Here is a 16,437-nt window from a genome sequence, read left to right as displayed (position 1 = left end):
CTGCCCCTTGTACCAGACTGGACATTACTTCCTTTGTATACCCTTAGTTATAGGACTTCTGTTCAGCTAGGTATCAGTTGGTTCTGATGATGGTTGTTCTGTAGTTTAGTTGTAATTCTGATGTGATTGTGAGAGGATTCCAGTACTGTGTTTACCTACAATACCATCCTGACTAGAAGCCTTAAGTTAACATGAATATTTTAAGAAATGAGAGTGTCAGCTGAAAATGAAGGAGTACGTTTTAATGTAAATCTTAAATAAAAGTGAAATTTATAAGAATACTTTTTTAGTGTTAAAATATAGATAATATAAAATGTACCATTTTAGTGGTTTGTGGATGTACAGTTCAGTGTCATTAAGTACATTCACATTGTACAATCATCACTGTGATCCATCTCCAGAACTTTCTCATCCTCCCAAACTGAAACTCTTAATGGATCTTTTTATGAAGTGGCTTTAAATATGGCATGGAAGATTCTTACATTTAAAATTTTTTCTAATTAATTTCCTTCCAGGAAATGAAGTGATTTTTTTTTTTCTTTAACCCAAGATTTAATTCTGCTGTGAAAGAAGCATCCCACTTAATTGAACATACTTCAAAACACACAATCAAGATAGAAGGTTAAGTTCAGTTTAGTTTGTGTCTCTTCGTCGATGACTTTGTATGATTTTTTTCCTTTTTATTGAATTTATTGGGGTGACACTGGTTAACAGAATTATACAGGTTTCAGGGGTACAATTCCATAATACATCAAATGTACACTGTATTGTGTGTTCACCACCCCAAATCAAGCCTCCATCCGTCACCATTTATTTGCCCTTTACCCTCTTCTACCAACCACCACACTCCTTCCCCTGGCAGGCACCACATTGTTGTCTGTGTCTGTGACTTTTTTCTTTTTTCTTTTTTTGTTTTTACTTTATTGCTCAATCCCTCCACTACCCTACGTCTGACAGCTGTCAGCCTGCTATGTATCTATGAGTCTGTCTCCATTTTGCTTGTTAGTTTAGTTTGTCCATCAGATTCTACATGTGAGTGAAATCATGGTATTTGTCTTTTTCTGACCGGCTTATTTTGCTTAGCATAATGCTCTCCAGGTCCATCTATGCTGTCGCAAAGGGTAAATTTTCTTCCTTTTTATGACCTAGAAGTATTCCATTGTGTAAGTGTACCATAGTTGTTTTATCCACTCATCTATGAATGGGCACTTGGGCTGCTTCCAAATCTTGGCTATTGTATATAATGCTGCAGTAACCATAGGAGTAAGTATATTCTTTCTAATTAGGGTTTCTAGTTTCTTTGGATAAATTCCCATAAGTGGAATCACTGGGTTATAAGGCAGTTGTATTTTTAATTTCTTGAGGTAACTCCGTACTGTTTTCCATAGTGGTTGCACCATGTATGTCCTCTTTGACAAAATGTTTGTTCATGGCTTTTGCCCGTTTTCTTACTGTATTTTTATATTGTTATGTTGGGAGTTCTTTATATAATTCTGCATATAAGGCCTTTGTCAGATATGTGAGTTACAAATATTTTCTCCCAGTCTATTTTCTCTTTTCATCTTCTTAACAGTCTTTGCAAAGTGAAAGTTTTTCATTTTTGACACAGTCCAATTTATTTTTTCTTATTCGATGACAAGTTTAGGAACTCTTGTTTAGCCCTAGATCCTGAGGCGTTTTCTCCTACTTTTTTTTTTCTCTTTACTTAAAAATTTTGTGACACCATAGAAGTTTCAGGTCCTGGGACTGACTTTCTAAAAAAATGATGGTTTTGTATTTTACATTTAATTTTTGTTCAGTTAATTTTTGTACAAAGTATGGAATTTAGTTGAAGTTTATTTTTTTCCCTTTCAGATATCCATTTGCTCCAGCTTGCTAAAAAGGCTATCCTTTCTCCATTGAATTGCCTTTTTTAAAAAACTGTATTTTATTGATTATGCTATACAGTTGTCCCAGGATGTTTTTCCTCCCCTTTACCCCCCACCACCCTGCACCACAGCTCCCTCCAGCACTCCTCCCCACTTAGTTCATGTCCATGGGTCGTACAGATAAGTTCTTTGGCTTCTCCATTTCCTATGTAATTCTTAACCTCCCCCTGTCTATTTTGTACCAATCAATTATGCTTCTCATTCCCTGTATCTTTTCCCCCATTCTCATCCCTCCCCCTCCCCGCTTTTAACTCTCCATGTAATCTCCATTTCTGTGAATCTGATCTGTTTCTAGTTGTTTCCTTATTTTTTGTTTTTTAGGTTCAATTGTTGATAGTTGTGAGTTTGTTGTCATTTCACTGTTCATACTTGTGATCTTCCTCTTTTTCTTAGGTAGGTCCCTTTAACATTTCATATAATAAGGGCTTGGTGATGATGAACTCCTTTAACTTGACCTTATCTGGGAAGCACTTTATCTGCCCTTCCATTTTAAATGATAGTTTTGCTGGATAGAGTAATCTTGTGTGTAGGTCCTTGCCCTTCATGACTTTGAATACTTCTTTCCAACCACGTCTTGCTTGTAAGGTTTCTTTGAGAAATCAGCTGATAGTCTTATGGGAGCTCCTTTGTAGGTAACTGTCTCCTTTTCTTTTGCTCCTTATTTAGATTCTCTCCTTATCTTTAATCATGGGTAATTTAATTATGATGTGTCTTGGTTTGTTCCTCTTTGGATCCAACTTTGGTGCTCTCTGAGCTTCCTGGATTTTTATGTCTATTTCCTTCTTCACATTGGGGAAGTTTTCCTTAATTATTTTTTCAAATATGTTTTCAATTTCTTGCTCTTCCTCTTCACCTTCTGGCACCCTTAGGATTCAGATGTTGGAACATGTATAGTTGTCCCAGAGGTTACTAAGCATTTCCTCATTTTTTTGAATTCTTGTTTCTTCATTCTGTTCTAGTTCAATGTTCATTTTTTCCTTCTGTTCCAAATCGTTGATTTGAGTCCTAGTTTCCTTCCCTTCACTGCTGGTTTCCTGTGTGTTTTTCTTTATTACACTTCGTATAGACCTCATTTCTTCCTTCATTTTGTGTCAGTACTCAATCATTTCTCTGAGCATCCTGGTTACCAGTATTTTGAACTCTACATCTTATATGTTTGCTCTCTTCTCATAGCTTAGTTCTTCTTCTGGAGTTTTGATCTGTTCTTTCATTTGGGCCATATTTCTTTGTTTGAGTGTACCTGTTACATTCTAAGGGGCAGAGACAGGTATTTGCCAGGGCGGGTCAGCCCATGTCGCTGCAATTTGGTGCTGTGGCGGAGGGAGGGGGGGGCGTCGGTCAGAGACGGAACAGTACTGCTTGCTTGGTTCTCACCGTTTTCAGTCACTTCCCCAGCTGTCTACAAATGAAGCGAATGCTCCCTTCTGGTGCTGATTTCTGGGTGGGTAGCTTATGTACATTCCAGGACCCTCTGGGTCCCTTCAACAGACTTTCCTGTGAGACTGGGAATTTCTGCTACCACCACAGCACCCACAGGTTTTTACAGCCAGAGATTTTGAGGCTCCATTTCCCTGTGCTGGAACCCTGGGTTGCCGGTGTGTTTTGCTCCCCTACTGTTCCTCCCAGTTTACTGCATGCAAATGTGGGACCACCTGGTCTGCCAGCTGCCTCCTTGCCTCATGTCTTCTTTGCCCTGGCTACCTGTCTCCACCCCTTCTACCAGTCTGTTTGAGTGTTTCTTCTTTAACTCCTTGGTTTTCGGACTCCCATTCAGTTTGATGTTCTGGCTATTCTGGTTGTTTTTAAATTGGTTGTTGTCCTTCTTTTGGTTGTGCAAGGAAACAAAACATACCCACCTACACCTCCATCTTGGCCCTGAATTCCATTTTGGCTTTGAAAATTTGCTGGACATTTTGTGTGGTTCTATTCCTGGGTCCTCTATTCTCTTCCATTGATTTATGTCTCTCCCTGACCAGTACCATACTGCCTTGATTTCTGTAGCTATAATTATTTAAAAGTGTGTTAATTGGCCCTCGCTGGGTGGCCCAGTCGGTTGGAGCATTGTCCCATACACCAAAAAACCAAAATTTTTTAATGAAATAAAAGACAACTCAGTGGTACTAGAGCCATCATATGGAAAAAAAAAAACAAACAAACTTTCTAGCCAACGCAGTATAAATATCTATTAGATCTTGGTTCTGATTTTCTGCCTCGTAATTCTTTTTTTTAATTATGTTTTATTAATTCTGCTATTACAGTTGTCCTAAATTTCCCCCTTTGCTCCCCTCCACCCAGCACCCTACACTCCCTCAGGCAATCCCCATACCATTGTTCATGTCCATGAATCATTTGCATAAGTTCTTTGGCTACTCCGTATTTTATACTGTACTTTACATCCCCATGGCTATTCTGTAACTACCTATTTGTACTTCTTAATCCACTCACCTCTTCATCCATTCTCCTACATACCCTCCCACTTGGCAACCATCAAAATCCTTTCTGTATCCATGATTCTGTCTCTGTTCTTGTTTACTTAGTTTGTTTTTCAGATTCAATTGTTGATAGATATGTATTTTTTCCATTTTATTATTCATAATTTTCATCTTTTTCTTAAATAAGTCTTTAACATTGTATACAATAGTGGTTTGGTGATGATGAACTCATTTAGTTCTTGTCTAGGAAGCTCTTTACCTGCCCTTGGATTCTAAATGATATCTTTGCTTAGTAAAACAGTGTTGGCTGTAGGTCTCTGCTCTTTATGATTGAATATTTCTTGCCATTCCCTTCTAGTCTACAAAGTTTCTTTGTGAAATCAACTGACAGTCTTACGGGAACTTCCCTGTAGGTAACTAACTGCTTTCCTCTTGCTGCTTTAAGAGTCTCTCTCTCTTTCACCTTTGCCACTTTAATTACGATGTGTCTTGGAGTGGGCCTCTTTGCATCCATCTTGTTTGGGACTTTGTGCATCCTGGACTTGTATGTCTGTTTCCTTCACCAAATTAGGGAACTTTTCTTTCATTATTTTTTCAAACAGATTTCCAATTTCTTGCCCTTTCTCTTCTTCTTCTGGCACCCCTGCAAAGCAAATGTTGGAATGTTTGAAGTTCTAGAGGCTGCTTATACTATCATCACTCTTTTTGGATTCCTTTTTCTTTCCCTTGTTCTCATTGGTGGTTTTTTGGTTCCTTATGTTTCAAATTGTTGATTTGATTCTTGGCTTTATCCACTCTATGATTGTTTCCCTGTAATTTGTTCTTTATTTCATTTAGTGTACCCTTTGTTTCTGACTGGACCTTTTTTATGCTGTTGAAGTCTTTGAGCATCCTTATAAGCAATGTTTTGAATTCTGCAGCTGATAGATTGCTTGTCTCCATTCTGTTTAGTTCTTTTTCTGTAATTTTGATCTGTCCTTTCTTTTGAGCCGTGTTTCTTTGTCTCCTGATTTGGCAGCCTCCCTGTTTTTGTTTCTATGTATTAGGTAGAGCTGCTTTGAATCCGTGTTTTGGTATAATGGTTTAATGTAGTAGGTGTCCTGGGTGGTTCAGTAGCACAGTCTCCTCTATCACCCAAGCTGGGTACTTGAGGTGCACCCTTCATGTGAGCTGGGTACACTCTCCCCTTGTAGCCGATCCTTGATTGCTGTTGGCAGGTTAATGTGAGGGATTTAGCCAGGCCAGTCATCTGCAAGGTCTGGCTGTTACCACTACCAGCAAACTCCACCCTCCATGGCAGATCAGCTGTGCAAGCGCCGGGTGTGGTGCTCTGACGTGGTTTGTAGCTTGCCACTAGGTGTGCAGGCTCTAAGGTTTCCCGGGTAGTGCAGGCCAAAGTCAGCTACCACCTGTGTTCTGCAGAGGCTACCCTGCATGAGGTATAAAGCAATCTGAGATGGCTGGTACTTGTGCTGGGCTTGGAAATTCCCAGTTGAAGCCAAGCTGTGAATCTAGGCTGGCTGCTGCGGGTGTCAGGCCTGGATCACTTAGCAAGAAATTGAGGACTAGTCGCTTGCTAAGGCCAGCCATTGATTTTTTGATAGGATTTAGGAAGTTGTGAAGTATGAGCCAAGACCACCCATTCATGTGGGAAAGCAGCTTGTGTGGGGCCATAAGTTGGGTGGACTGGAAGCTCTGGGTATCTTTGAGGCAGGGCAAACAGTGTTAGCCAGGATGATGGAGTCTCAGACATGGCACCCTCCTCCTGGCTGTATGGCTCTGTTGGGGGAGGGCTCAGCAAAGGACAATAGCCTCTGCCTGCCTTTATGTCTGAGAGAAAGCTGTCCACCAGGTCTAACCTTGATGCCAGACATTTCAGTTCCTCCCTGAATGCCAGCGGTGCCTTTCAAGCTGGTACCGTGGTGCTGGAGCCCAGAGGGGCTGAACCTGAGTAAGTCTGTGTCTGGGTTCTTTCAGGGTAACTACTTGGGACTCCAGAAGTTTCTTCCACCAACTCAATCCCTGTTGGTTTCTGGAGCCGGAAGTTATGGGGACTTCTCTTCCTGGCCCAGGAACCCTGGGCTGTGGGACCTGGTGTGGGGCTGGGACTCCTCGCTCCCAAAGTATGCCCCCTGAATTTTTACCTGCCACACATGGGCGTGGGACCACCCCATTCTGCATCTGCACCCCTCCTACGAGTCTGAATGGATGTTGTTTCTTTAATTCCATAGTTGTGGGACTTCCATTCAACTTGATTTCTGACAGTTCTGAGCGATGGATTGTTTTGGTTTTTTTTTTACTTCTGGAACACTTATAGTAAAGTTAGGTTTTTTTGTTATTGTCCCACAGATCCCTGAGGCTCTGTTCAGTTATATATATTTTTTTAAGTTTATTTTCTTACTGTTTTTCACATGAGGTAAATTTTGTTGATCTGTCCTCAGAGTTCATTAATTCTGCCCTCTGTCATCTCTGCTATTGAACACATCCAGCAAGTTTTTTTAAAATATTGATTATGTTTTTCAATTCTGTTCTTTCCATTTTAGTCTTTTTTATATCTTCTATTTCTTTGCTGAGATTTTCTCTTTTCACTTGTTACAGAAAATTTATAATTGCTAATTGCTTATTGAGGCATGTTTATGATGGTTGCTTTAAAATCCTTGTCTGATAATCCAAATTCTGGCTCATTTAAATATTAGCATCTGGATTGCCAGATTGAAATTATAATTTTTTTCCTGTTCTTGGTCTGATAAGTGATTTCCAACTGTATCCTAGGTATTTTGCATATCATGCAAAGACTTTTTAAAAAAAAGATGTATTTATTTTTAGAGAGACGAGAAGGGAGGGAGAAAGAGAGGGGGAGAAACATCTATGTGTGGTTGCCTTTGGTGTGCCTCCACACTGGGGACCTGACCCGCAACTCAGGCGTGTGCCCTGACTGGGAATCGAACTGGAGACACTTTGATTCACAGGCCAGCATTCAGTCCACTGAGCCACACCAGCCAGGGCTGCCAAAACTCTTTATCTTATCAATTGTTCTATGTTAATAGGCAGTTTCCCTGCTTAGGTTCAACCACTTGGTGGTACTGGCCTACTTTGTTGGGCTGTAGCTCCAAAAACAATTTATTTTTTCAGTGACCTTGCAGTGCTCTTAAGTTCTGCTTTGTTCTTTGGCACTGCTGGGGTTTCTGCTCAATCTATGCTGGAGTCGCCTGCACGAGGAAAAACAGTTTCCTGAATCTCTCATGTCACTGAGCTGCATTCTACTGGTGCGAGTATGAAAACAAACAATACAGGGGCTGGTCTGCTCTCTGCCACTGGGCAGAAGGCTGGGAGCTGCCAAGCCTAGGTCTCTTTATGCCATTGGGAGGAGGGTCTGGAGACAGTAGGCGCCCCTGATTGTGCCAGATAGTGTGCCACTACCCAGAGTTGTGGCACAGGGTATAGGGCTCCTCAGTAGGTCTCTTGTTCTCATTTATCGGCCTTTGTTGAGAGAAAGCAGGCTTTTCTTTGTTCCCTTTTTGGCTTTGCCTGTTGGTGGTTCTGGGACGCAGGCCTCTCTGTGCAGGCTATATGGAAAATAAAAAGAAAACCCAGGGAACTCACTGCAATGACCTTCCTTAAGTCCTGAGGACCCTAGATAGTTCATATTCTTCTCTCTAGCTTTTGGAGTCATTTATGGTTGCCTATTGAATTATTTCCAGAGTATTTAGTCGTATTTAGAGGGGAGGAGCAGGGGAAAGTGAAGAAAGTTGCCATCACATCTGGAACCAGAAGTCATGTCAAAAATTTTTTAAAATTTGTATAGAGTATTCATAGTAATATACAATATATTTGAATACTAGGTGATATATAACCTAGTGTTTAATTATGCATTGTAAGTCATTAGAGATAAGGATATGGGTTAGGGTAAGGCTTCATGAAGATGACTTGGGCTGGCCCTTATTGCAGAAAGCAACATCATACAATTGAAAGGAAGAGTATTAACACGAATAAATATGGAAAACAACTGAGGAGATTTGCCTGTCTTGAGGAAAAATTGGATTAGGGAGTAATGAGAATAGAAAATAGAATAGTTAGACTGTGGTGATATAGAGGGCCTTAAAGGCTAGAGTGATACTTGATGCATTGAATAATAGAAAATCATCTAAAAATCGTGAGGCGGGAGAGTGACATGAAAGTGAGGTTTAAGCAAGATTATTTTAAAATATGTATGTAAGGTATTTTATAATGAGGAGAAATTGATGTTAAGGAGCTAGTTATGAGTTTGTAGTGGTATTCTAGGTGTGAGGTAATGACCGTGGCTGTGAGGTAGTTGCAGTGGGGAAAAAGAGGAAGTAGGATTCAAAAGAAAAAATGGGGGACTTAATACCTGACTAGATAGAAAAAGTGGGTTTTGATTTCTAGACAACTTTGGTTACTTCTCTTTCCCCAAATATTTAATTAAATATAAGTAGAAAAATTTTAAAGAATTAATATTACCCTTTAGAGAAGCTCTTCTTTCTCTACTCTCTTCCCGCCTACATGTATAATTTGAGAAAAACTTTACTGTCCTTAGGCAATTAAGATGATTAACGTCTTTCTTTAATCTTTTTCCAGCCAACATACTGTTACCACACATTCTGAAATAACTATTATACATGTTAAAAGATGTTCAGCCCCACTAGTAATTAAAGAAATGCAAATTAAAACAACTAAGTTTGTTTTTATGGTAATATTCAATTCTGTAAGGGTTTAATGAGACATATATTCTTATTCTTTTCTGTTAAATTGGTGTAATCTTTCAGGAAAGAAATTTGACAATGTGAGGAGGAACCCCCAAAATGGAATTTACTTATAAAAAATTGTGAACTTATTTTCACATGTTTAAACTCTAGTCACCCTCAGAATAATCTCTATTTGATGCAACACACCTATCGAGATGTTTTTTCCACTGCTCAAAACAGTTTTTGAATTCATCAATTTGATACCTTTTAGTGCTTCTACTATTTTTTGTTTCATCTCTTCTACATTGGCAAAACATTTCCCTTTAAGGACTTATTTTCATCCAGGAAAACAAAAGTTGCTCAGGGTGAGATTGGGTGAATACGGAGGGGAGGGGCATGGGATCATGCTGGGTTTTGGTCAAAAACTGCTGAACATCCAACACGGTGTGGGCAAGTGCACTTGTAAATCACCCATTGTGAGATGGGCAAGTGAGTTGAAAGAGTCTTCAAAAAAAAATTCACTGAAACCCAACACAGCCTCTCACAACACCGCCAGCTGGTACACTGATACAGATACAGATGGGTTCCTAGAACACTCACCTAGCAGGGGAAACCTATACAACAAGGGGCCTGCCCTCCAGAAGATAATTCCGATTTTTGGGGGGGGGTCCCCCTCATATGTAGCAAAAGCCTTTAAAGGTTTAAATGTAATAGTTATAAGAGTTTATAGTAAAAAAATTCAGAAACAGAGAAAATGTATGCCGAATTGCTAGTTGCAGTGTTCCCAATTTTTCATAATTATAAATAAAAATGTAGTAGTGGGAAAAAAAGGTTAAATAAATATACACATGATGGAATACACGTGAAGAAATCTCTTTTTACCGTTCAATGCAACTGAATCAGAGTTCGTTTTCCAGGGTAAGACGTGCTGATTATCATTTTCACTTGATATCCTTCGTTTTAAGGTAAAACAAATGCCGTCTTCATTTAATATTACCCCTTTAAATGACTCAATAATACACAATTTTATGGTATCATCTTGACTGGTGATGCTCATATTAATTGTGGGATTGACTCCCAAATAAACATATATGGAGACTGCTCTAAGTCCACTGTTACGGTTCAGAATTTGCACCCATTTTTATTTTTCATTTTTCCAGCTCCCTTGAGCTTCATATATTACTGTTTACCACCACCACTTCCAAATATATTAATAACCCAGTTGCAGTAGCCATCAGGGTCCTAGATATTACAAAGTGGTAGAGGATAATAAACTAAGGTAGTCATGGATTAGAGAACTAGATGACCACATTGTGTTTGGTTCCAGGGCCATGTTAAAAGGGACTGTTGAGCCTTGACTGGTGTGGCTCAGTGGGTTAGGTGTTATCTCACAGATGGAAAGGTCGCCGGTTGCATTCTTGTCAAAACACATGCCTGGATTGAGGGCTGATACCTCCGTTGGGGGTGTGCGAGAACAACCGATCAATGTTTTTCTCTCACGCTGATGTTTCTCTCCCTTTCTCCTTCCCTTTTCCTTTCTCAAAAGTAAATAAATAAAATTTTTATAAATAAATATATAGGCTGTTGAACAAGTCCAGAAGACAGCAACCGGATGACAAAGGCTATGGCTGTCACATCATAGGAAGAATCATGATCAGAGCTAGGGAGAAGAGAAGACTAAGGCCATGGTAGGAGAACTGTTACCAGCCAGCCGCCGCCTTTGCCATTTTAGAGAGGCTGTATGGTATAGTAATTGAAGAGTTTAGAGTTGGACCTGCTTTCGATCCCAGCTCTACAATTTTTTTTCCAATATGACCTGAGGCAAGTACCTTAACCTCTGACCTCAGATTCTTTTTTAACAAAAAAGAAATGATAATAGTATCACCTATAAGATTCTTAGGTGTTTTACAGGATTTGAAAAGCTCTGCTCAAAATCTAGCATGCTGTAAGGGCTCTTTTAATCAATGTATAACATTAAAGGTGATGTTTTCTCTCAGGCTGAAATTGGAAAAATGAGTTAATGGTGTACAGAGGTAGATTCTGGCTCGGCATGAGGAAGAATGCTGTCCCTGAAAGTGTTCAAGCAAACACTGGGGAACTGTCTTACCAGAGATGAATAGATGCATGCTGCCATTTAGTAATATGTCCCTTTCCAGTGTCTAAGACTCTTGTTTCATAAGGCAGACCTACGTGAAAACTGTGTTTTATAAACATGGTTGTTTATGTTACAGAATTAAGTCCAAAGGAGTTGTTGGGCTTTGAAATATGTTAGTTTAACATAATGAGATTTTTATTGGCCTCTTTAGTTATACTATTTACAAATTGAGAGAACTTGCTAAAGATCACTGGTGTGAGTGATATTATTAGAATTAAATGTGAGTCATAGAAGGTTCCAGTGTTTTGTCATTGGAGGGAAGCTAAGCAGATGTTGGTTATTAATTAGCACCTTGAGAAAATTTAATTATATTTTAAGAATACAATGAAAGGCCCAGTTTTGTTTTCTGTTTTTTAAATGCATCACAGATGCTATTTAAATTCCGCCGAAAACAATTTGGAATGAATCTAATAGTATTTTTGTTTTTCTAGAATTTATATTCAGCCTCCTTCTAAAAATACTTTGAAGCACCAGCTTAGATTATACTAGATGGGTGAGGAAAGAAACAAGAGCTAAAAGACCTTGCTTCCCACCTCAGTTCAGAGAGCCAAGTAATGTATCTTCTTATTAACTACTGTTGCTCAAAGGGAAATTATGCAGAGAAAGAACCTTTGTATGCAGGGATACAGAGTGGTATAGTGAAAGCACCTTTATTTAGAGGCAGAAAACCTAGATTTATTTCCTTGTGCTGCTGTTGGCCTGCTTTGTAACTTTTCACAATTGTTTTAATTTTAGAAGACTCAGTTATCTCAGCTGTAAATCAAGGAATGTAATCTTGCTTTGTTTTCCTCACACGGATGTTATAAAAGTTAAATAACCTAGTTTCTACATGAACAAACTTTGTAAACTATGAAATATTATTCAAATTTTAACTGTTATTTGTGACATGAAACTAACATTCTGAACCAACACAAGAATTATTTTATGTTTAAGAAGGAAATCATGAGCTTACTTTAAAAAACCAAAGATTCAGGAGACAGGAGATGTGGAGATAGATGACGTTTCCTTCAGGATTTTCATGTTTTCCTTGTACAGCTATTTTAAAACAGTAAGAAAGACACAGTCCCTTTGGGGTCCCTTTATTCTAGCAAGAATTCAATATAAGACTTTTTTAAGAGAAAAATAAAATATTTTCATTAGTAGCCCTTTCTAGCCTACATTTGGCATCCTAGACAGTAACTTTGAGTATTTTACTTCCAGATAAGTTACATTCTATTTAAAATTATATGTGAACTGCTTAGAAATAGTACATTTTTTAGACAATTTAAAAAATTAAACAGAAGAATTGAAACAACAGAACAGTGAACTCCACTTTTATACCCTCATCTAGAGTCACCAATTATTGATCTTTACTGTCTCATCTTTATTGCTTACACACTTCCACCTTCCCTGTTTTGCCAGATCATTTAAAAGTAGGCCACAGCCATCAGAAATATGCTACTTTAATGATCATTTTATCTGCTGCTCAAATGCAGTAGAACAGCATGATTGTTGTAAAGTTTATGACAGCTAGTGCCAGCTGTTAGTGCTTATTATCTGAAGTCTTCAGTACCTTTTATTGCAAGCAGGAATTCTCTGATTAAAGTTATCGTCTCAGTAATCCATGTGTGATGCCTCCTGAACTTCTAAGATATGGTCAGAAAAGGAATATTTGATTACTTACTGGTGAGTTTAAGACCCTAAAAACTACTGGCAGTGCTATTCTTGAGTAAAAGTAAACTACTACATTTTTAAATTGCCTTTGTTTTTCTATAACATGCTCAAATAATCAAGTTTTATATTTTCAAGTAGTTGGAAAAAAGAAAAACTCAATATTTTTAATGGAACATTTGTTACAATTTGAATATTTCATTGGCTAGAAGGTTTATTAATTGCTATGAATTGATACCATGTGATGGAAAATATGCCCATCGTAATCAGTTAATCTAGGTATGACTACAACCATGAAAGCTATTTCTTTCCCTTTTTGTTCCAGGAGATTTTGATGAGCTCACTCAAGATAATAATGACAGTATTTTGAAAAGCATAGCAGAAGATCTTCGGAATTGCTTACCTCTAGAAACCATGCTTTCCTCAGAACATCTAGCCCTCCAAAAAGTAAATACCTTATTAATACCCTCTTAGTGCTGTTTGAGGATTCTCCAGTTCTTCCTTAATCCCATAGCCTTTCCAGACTGATAATGCTGAATTCTGCTTTAAATAGCTTTTCATTTGGTGCTTCATCTATGTTCCCAATTCTTTTGAGTCTCTAACCCTCTAGCTCCCCAGTACTATTCATTCAGCAAATGTTTTTTTGAGGGTATCCTGTCTGCCAAGCACTCAGCCACCTTACCCCACTCCCTAAAATCAAGGCCCAACAATAATCTGGTCCTGCCTACATCACTGTCCTGGTTTTCTCTTCCCTGTCCCATTTCCCTTGCTTTTATCAATAGTGACATTTACCTCTTTGTTCCTTTCTCCTACTTTTTGCATTGTACAATTTTTGCTTATTCTCCTATTCCTTTATTCCTAGAATTAGTTCTTATTTTTCTTTTCCATGCAATCCCCTCATTGAAGTCCCTTCAAATCCCAACTCCTGTGGGATACATATGCTATAAATATTGTTTCCTAAAGCAAAGCTAGTACTAATAATCTTTTCACCCATTGACCTGAAAACAACCGTCCATATGGTTTTTCACCATGTAAGTCCTGAGCAGAGGAACTAAATCCTGTACTTTTTAACAGTGCTGTGCACATTGTGAACACTTTGTCAACATCCACTCATTCAGAGTGGATTCTCAAAGGAGGAGAAGAGTTAATAGTTTTAAAACTAAGAGAAATATCTATAATACAGTCTGGATGTTATTAATAAAATCAGTATCATTATATACCACAGTACGTAAAATGAGGAAAATATTCATTGCATGTTAAGTATCGACCCACAGTTCCCTATCCTGACAAACTGTTTTTATCTTCCTTTGTTTCCTTCTGATCCTGTGTATGTTCATATATTTTGCATACTCGTGATGCAGATTTTGTGCAGATGGAGATATAATTTAGTAGTTTTCCAAGCAGATAAGTTGATAAAGTAGGAGAAATCAGACATTTTTTTTCTTTATAGCCACTTGCTATTATACAATATATCATGTACCACAGTGTTAATAAAGAGCCATTAGTAGTAAGCCTGAGTTTTACTAATATTTTTATTAATTGAAAACTTTGCCTCTAGGCAAAGATTACTTACTAAGTATTTTGATGAGTAAGACTCTAACATGTAGGACTCAGAATAACCTTATTAGCTAGTGTCATTTCTTGGAAGAAATCTCTCTGCGTATCAGTTTCTTTATTAGTAAAACATAACTGCTTCGGATGGACAAGATAGTCTCAAAGTACTTTCAACTAAGATTTGATATATTTGTCATAGGCATGTTTTGCATCATCACAGGTCAAATAACAAGTTGGCCACTGACAAAATGACCCCCATTTGTGTGATTTCATTGAGACGCATTACCTGAATGAGCAGGTGAAATCCATTAAAGAAGCAGCTGATCCCTCAAAGTGGACGCTCCTAATCTGGCATGGCAGAGTAACTCTGCGGAGCACAGCCAGCGAGACCGTGATGAGAGCTCAGTGTTAACCTGGCTTCTCAAGGTGACTTCCCTGGTCACCAGGGCAGTGTGTGCATGTGGGAGTTAGTTTTACCTTTTCTAAAAGTTGTACCAAATTATACACTTACGTTTTTTTTCATTTGTACTATTCCTTCAAATAAAGTAATTTGGTCCCCCCTAATCCCTGTGAACAAACAAACAAACAAACAAACAAAAAAGTCTTAGAAATAAAAGCTAAGAGCACAGTTGCTTGCCTTTCTGTGTCTTGTTGCTGGCAGGGTTTTAGCATATGAACCACTGATGTTTTGCCTTATTTAGCAATAGAAAGAGACTTCTTTGTACTTTGTCTCTTTTGATGTGTTTCTTCTCCACCAGATACGGCAGCGGCCAGAACCCACAGTTCACGTTGATGCATTCCTTTATGATGAAGACTTTATTGATTCATTATGTGAGGAAGGAAAAATGAGCAGAAACTACTGCATGGTGTGTGGCTCACACCAGACAGCACCTTTAGGTGGGCACTCAAGTATTCAAACCTGATGACTTTGTGTGTACTTTTCCTTAGATGTCGTGGGTATGCAAATTATTGACAAAGTCATTCAATGTTTTCTGAAAACAAGACCAACCTATAGCATAGCCATTATCAATTACTGCAGTTGTGGGGACTAAATCGAAATGCTGTCTAAGGAAGCTAGGCCACTAGGCCATTTTCACAGAAACAGTTTCATCAGAGGTGACTTTTCAGGTCCAGAATCTAATCACAAGTCACGGAGTACAGGGAAACTGACTTAATGCTGATTTATTTACAAGAGAAATATATTAGTTAAATATGGTCAAGGAGACTGAAATATTCTCCCTATGAAAACATCTGCTTGAGAAGTCAGATACTCGTATAAATCAGACATTGTTGGATGAACATGGACTCAGAGAACAATGATGGATAATCTTGAGAAAGAGTTTACTCAGGCTATGGCTTGACCTAGTAGAGTATCTCCGGGCCACCACAGAAAACCAACACTAGTGATAGAAATTCTCCTGCATCTCTGCCCCCTCAGATGCAGCACATGTGTCCCAAATGGCCAACTAGACTGACTCCATGCTACTACTATATTCTGTTAATATATTCTTTGTCCAAACTGGATGTGATTGTTTAGGCTGTTGCTTTAGACATGCTATTTCAATCTCCCTGCTACCTTAGATTTATTGCTTAGAGTGGGCTATCATCCAGGTAAGGAAACTTGTGCTCAATACCATTCTCAAAAGTTTACTACTACCAAATTGGTAATATGTTGCTAATGCAAATATATTGTATCTATATTATAACTGGGGATTAAACTTCCCCAATTTACTGTTTTAAGATTCTATTTTTAGATAGTATTTATGGTTTCTATTGGAAGTCACAGAATAGGAAAGAACTTAGACAAGAACAATAGAGGGAAAGCAAAAAGTGAATTATAACACTATCAGATCTGATTTATTAAAATCTATATAACAGCTATGTTCAACAATAAAGATTTGAAGATTAGAATGCATTTTCCCATAAAAATCAGGCTCTAAGTAGTGACTGAGTACCCATGCCAGCCCAGGTAACTGTAATGAATATGAAAAACCTATCACCATGTGGGACTTTCC

General features: G+C 38.3%; 1 protein-coding gene across 1 annotated transcript in view; it reads left to right on the top strand.

The window, feature by feature from the left end:
• LOC129081132 (uncharacterized) overlaps positions 1–16,437 on the top strand; it is a 35,902-nt gene that overhangs the window by 5,411 nt on the left and 14,054 nt on the right. Inside the window, exons 2-3 of the mRNA XM_054586695.1 lie at positions 13,194–13,315; positions 15,181–15,319. Coding sequence (XP_054442670.1) covers positions 13,194–13,315; positions 15,181–15,319 — 261 coding nt within the window. The remainder of the gene's footprint in view (positions 1–13,193; positions 13,316–15,180; positions 15,320–16,437) is intronic.

This window comes from Pteronotus mesoamericanus, unplaced genomic scaffold, assembly GCF_021234165.1.
Source record: "Pteronotus mesoamericanus isolate MK-2021 breed Mesoamerican mustached bat unplaced genomic scaffold, CSHL_Meso_final contig_100, whole genome shotgun sequence".
Classification (NCBI taxonomy): Eukaryota; Metazoa; Chordata; class Mammalia; order Chiroptera; family Mormoopidae; genus Pteronotus; species Pteronotus mesoamericanus.
This window is presented reverse-complemented; position numbering and strand designations above follow the sequence as displayed.